The 4,129-nt window shown below is 34.9% G+C and overlaps 1 protein-coding gene across 1 annotated transcript; it reads left to right on the top strand.

Moving 5' to 3' along the window:
- The first annotated feature begins 442 nt into the window (after positions 1–442).
- LOC110019107 (homeobox-leucine zipper protein HAT22-like) lies at positions 443–1,874 on the top strand. Its single transcript, XM_020716675.1, has 3 exons — positions 443–1,117; positions 1,269–1,348; positions 1,640–1,874. Exons 1-3 carry the CDS (start codon positions 707–709, stop codon positions 1,872–1,874), a joined length of 726 nt encoding a protein of 241 aa, XP_020572334.1. The 5' UTR covers positions 443–706.
- Positions 1,875–4,129: the final 2,255 nt, after the last annotated feature.

Genomic DNA, 4,129 nt, shown 5'->3' on the forward strand with positions numbered 1-4,129 from the left:
CCCCACTAAGTTATGTTTTATTTTGGTGCTGATTAAATAAATCTTTTTGTTATCTATTTTTTTAATAATTTACTTTTTCTGTTTCTAATGATGTAATTATTTCCTAATCATGGATGCTTGCACATAATTAAGCTAATGGGCTGTGGAGTGGAATCGAAGTCAATGCATATCTAAACAAAGTTCCACGCAAGTTGCTGGAATTTCTTTTACACGTGCTGACGCTCAGCTGCCCGCCCCTCATTGGTTCCTCCATTAATTATATACAGGTCCACCATGACTTATAATTAATCAATATTATTTACTCCTCATGAAATTAATCAATTATTTATTAAATCACTGTGCGAAACCATCGATTTTAAAGAACTAATAATAATAATAATAATTGTTTTTTTCTTAAATAATTATTCACACGCTTGATGTGCACAAAAAGCATAGGTCCTATTTTCAGTTCCTTCCACATTAGTCCTTCTTCAGTCCGAGGAAGCCGGTCTTCTCTTTGGTTTTTGTCAACCTTGGCAACCTCATCCATGTCATTCAGGTATATATTCCCAACCCTCACCATTACTCATTCCCCCCCTCCTCATTCCTTCCCCTTCTTTCCTCAATAATATATCTGCAAAGCTACTTTTCTTTCTTTATCTTTCTCTCTCCCTTCATCCATCTCCTCCCTCCAACAAGAACTATAGCAAGAAGGCACTTATTTTTGATGGAGAGGGGAGATAGTTGTGATACAGACCTTTCTCTTGGCCTGGGCTTGCCGACTATTATCCGCCAACAGCAACTGAACCCCCCGCCACCGCCGCTAGAGCCATCCCTGACTCTTAGCCTCTCCGAAGAAATCTATGGCTCGACGACAACGCCGAAGGAGGCCAGACTATCTTCTCCCCATAGCACAATCTCTTCTTTCTCAACCTCTAATATCAAGAAGGAGAAACTTGATGTTGGTGGTGAGGAGACAGAGGTTGAGAGAGGCTCTGCTTCACGAGCAAGGGAAAGGGAAAGGGAAAGGGAAGAGGAAGATGAAGCTTCAGCCGCCGCCAGAAAGAAGCTGAGGCTCACCAAGGAACAGTCTGCCCTTTTAGAGGACAGGTTCAAGGAGCATAGTACTCTTAATCCTGTAAATCCCGTTTCTTTTTTTATCTATTCCTACTTTTATTATTGAAATAAATGAAGGAGTTTCTTTTGATCTATATATGATAAATGTAAATCTCATGTTACCTGACTCAGTATATATATTTCTTCTATTTTGTACTATGTATGATAATCAGAAACAGAAGCAAACGTTGGCCAAGCAACTGAATCTAAGAGCAAGGCAGATTGAAGTTTGGTTCCAGAACAGAAGAGCAAGGTATGACCAATTAATTAATCTCCTTCTCCACCTCCTATTATAATCAATTCATTTGATATGGTTTGGGTTGCTTACTATGCGTAGCTAATAATCATGTTAGGAGAGTTAATTAAATATTGAGATCATGTCAAGTACAAATTAATATACAATTAGTAGATAAACATGCGCCAAGTGCCCAGAACAAATTAATATATTAAGCTATCTGATCATCATACTATGAACACTTTAATCATATAAAACTAAACAAATCAACTAACATCTAGTTCTTCCTCAATAATAAATGTATTACAGGACCAAATTAAAGCAGACAGAGGTGGACTGCGAGTTCCTGAGAAGGTGTTGTGAAACCCTAACTGAAGAGAACAGAAGGCTACTGAAGGAGCTTCAGGAGCTAAAGGCTATCAAGTTCTCAACCCCTCCACCACCTCTCTTCATGCAGCTTCCGGCCGCCACTCTCATGGTTTGCCCGTCATGCGAGAGGGGCACTCCTTCTTCGTCCTTCTTAGGCCGATCTCTTCTGCTCTAGAATCTGGCTCTGATACAATTTATTGAGAATTTTAGGGCAAGGAAAAATAAAAATCAACACAAATCCAGAAGAAAACATAGAGATTTGACAATGTTCGACAAAGATGTCTACGTTCTCGGCAGCAGAGCGACAAATTTTCTTTCAATTCCAGAAAAAGAGTACAAAATTCCTAGGGTTATTAAACCTGGCATACAATATGTAATTACAAAATTACCCATGTACAGTACCGCGGGGGCATTGCCCCCCCAACCTACATAACGAAACTCCACCTTATAGATTGTTCTGCTCCACTCCGCTAGCTCGCTTCGTTCTGCTCCAACATCTGTCTCTTATTTGGCATATAAGCCATACCTAACAGATTTATTGCCGCATAGATTCTTGTTAAGTTAATTAAATCTTGTATTGCTATATTTATTATTCATAATGTTGCTTTTATTTTAAATTATACGTAAATACACCCACCATTATGACATCTATATGTTAGCATAAAAAGCATGGTTTTATCTCTCATATTCGTGATCATAACTATTATTTTAAGCTAAATTGTTGGGTTCTCTAGCACTCATTTCTTGTTGCAATACTATTTGTGTTGTGATTGTTAGATGATATTGATTACCCTACTGACTTATATATAACAAATTGTATGTCATCCCAATATCTTGTGGTTTATGTTTTAAAAGATAGTCTTAGGTTTGATTTGTCAAACTTATTCGTTGATGTTTTCTTATAGCAAGTTCTACTAGTGTGTTGACACACTTGCCATCGGAGAATATTATTCAACATTAGACTATATTTGTTATTTTTAATGTATTTATTAGTTATTTTATTTCCTTTTCTTTTACAATCGCTCCTTCAATTTTATTTTACAATTGTCCTTTTTTTTTTTTTTCATTATATTTTATTTTATTCTTTTATTAGACTGGGATTGTGACTAATTTTTATTTAATAAAATAAAATTTATCCATCCTTGCACACTTTTATATTTGTACAAAAATGTTTATTTTTGTGGGTACAAAATATGCTCATATTACATCATGGCTCGTGTCATTCAAGTGCAATGTTTTTCAAACCTAGGATGTGATAGTGTGGTATCAAAGCATTTCTTTTGTATTCAATAATCCTTGCCTCTTTAGACTTTGGTATTAGGATAGATTATTTTTTGGGTTTTCTTAATAATAATTTTTATAATATTTTATTATAAAATTTTTATTATTGTTTACTTATTTATTATGTTTTGATTTTGTGTAATTTTTTAGTACATAGAATGAATCTTACCCCTAGCCACCATCATGTTGATCCTTCTCAAGCTGTTTGGATTGCTGGAGGGCGAACTCCTAATTGGTGACTCTCATTGATATAGTACATAGAATGGTACTCAAATATTATGAGCAAGTATTATAACTCATGTCACAAACAATTCAGGATATGTAACAACCAATGTAACTAGAACTATAAGAAACTCAACTTATATTTCAACTTTTAAAACTCAAGCTAATTATTTAGTTGATAATTAATAGTATTTTAACTATTATAGGTTATCATAAATTCATATATTAGTTCTAAAATTGAAATTTCGCAGGTGGTGATGACTAATGGGGTTCGATAGATTGTGATTGATCAAATCCTAAAGATACACTGCTACTTCAATTAGGTTCAATGAAGCTAAATGCATGGCTTAACAATATTGAGAAGAGACTTTAAGGCATAAAGTTCTATGAAAAGCGCAAGGTGGCCCTGGCTATGTTCCAACTGCATGAAGGAGTTGTTAACTAATATGAGAGTCACCGCTTGAAAATTTATGGACGTAATATTGTGTTTCATGGATATAACTTGAGATGTAGATCATTAAGTTTCTATCTAGAATTGCACCAAGGTCATCTCTTTAGGCACACCTAGTCACCAAACATTTTCATTATTGCCCATTTGGGTTCACATAGCATAGCCCTTCCATCTAGCACACCACTTACACCTATACTATGACTTGCACCTAGCATAACACTCATACCAAGTATGAGAGAACTCATGGTGACTTATCATTTATAACTAGTCGTAGAGAAATCAATAAATTGATGGCAAAATACTTTTAGATGAGACATTTCTCTTTATTTTCATTACTTTAATGAGTTTTTCTCATTAGCATATGTGATTGAGCAATATAAATTATCACTTATAACTATACTCAAATGATTATGATAAGGATATTGGTGAGATGCTTTATCTTGGCTACTTAGACCATATCTGTATTGAAATCACCA

The sequence above is a fragment of the Phalaenopsis equestris genome, unplaced genomic scaffold (genome assembly GCF_001263595.1).
Source record: "Phalaenopsis equestris unplaced genomic scaffold, ASM126359v1 Scaffold000049, whole genome shotgun sequence".
NCBI lineage: Eukaryota > Viridiplantae > Streptophyta > Magnoliopsida > Asparagales > Orchidaceae > Phalaenopsis > Phalaenopsis equestris.

What these genes read in the sequence shown, in the direction of transcription:
- LOC110019107 (XM_020716675.1), top strand. Translation starts at nt 707, where the DNA reads ATGGAGAGGGGAGATAGTTGTGATACAGACCTTTCTCTTGGCCTGGGC. An exon ending in AGCATAGTACTCTTAATCCT is followed by an intron (nt 1,118 to 1,268) that starts GTAAATCCCGTT and finishes TATGATAATCAG; the next exon opens with AAACAGAAGCAAACGTTGGC. An exon ending in TTCCAGAACAGAAGAGCAAG is followed by an intron (nt 1,349 to 1,639) that starts GTATGACCAATT and finishes AATGTATTACAG; the next exon opens with GACCAAATTAAAGCAGACAG.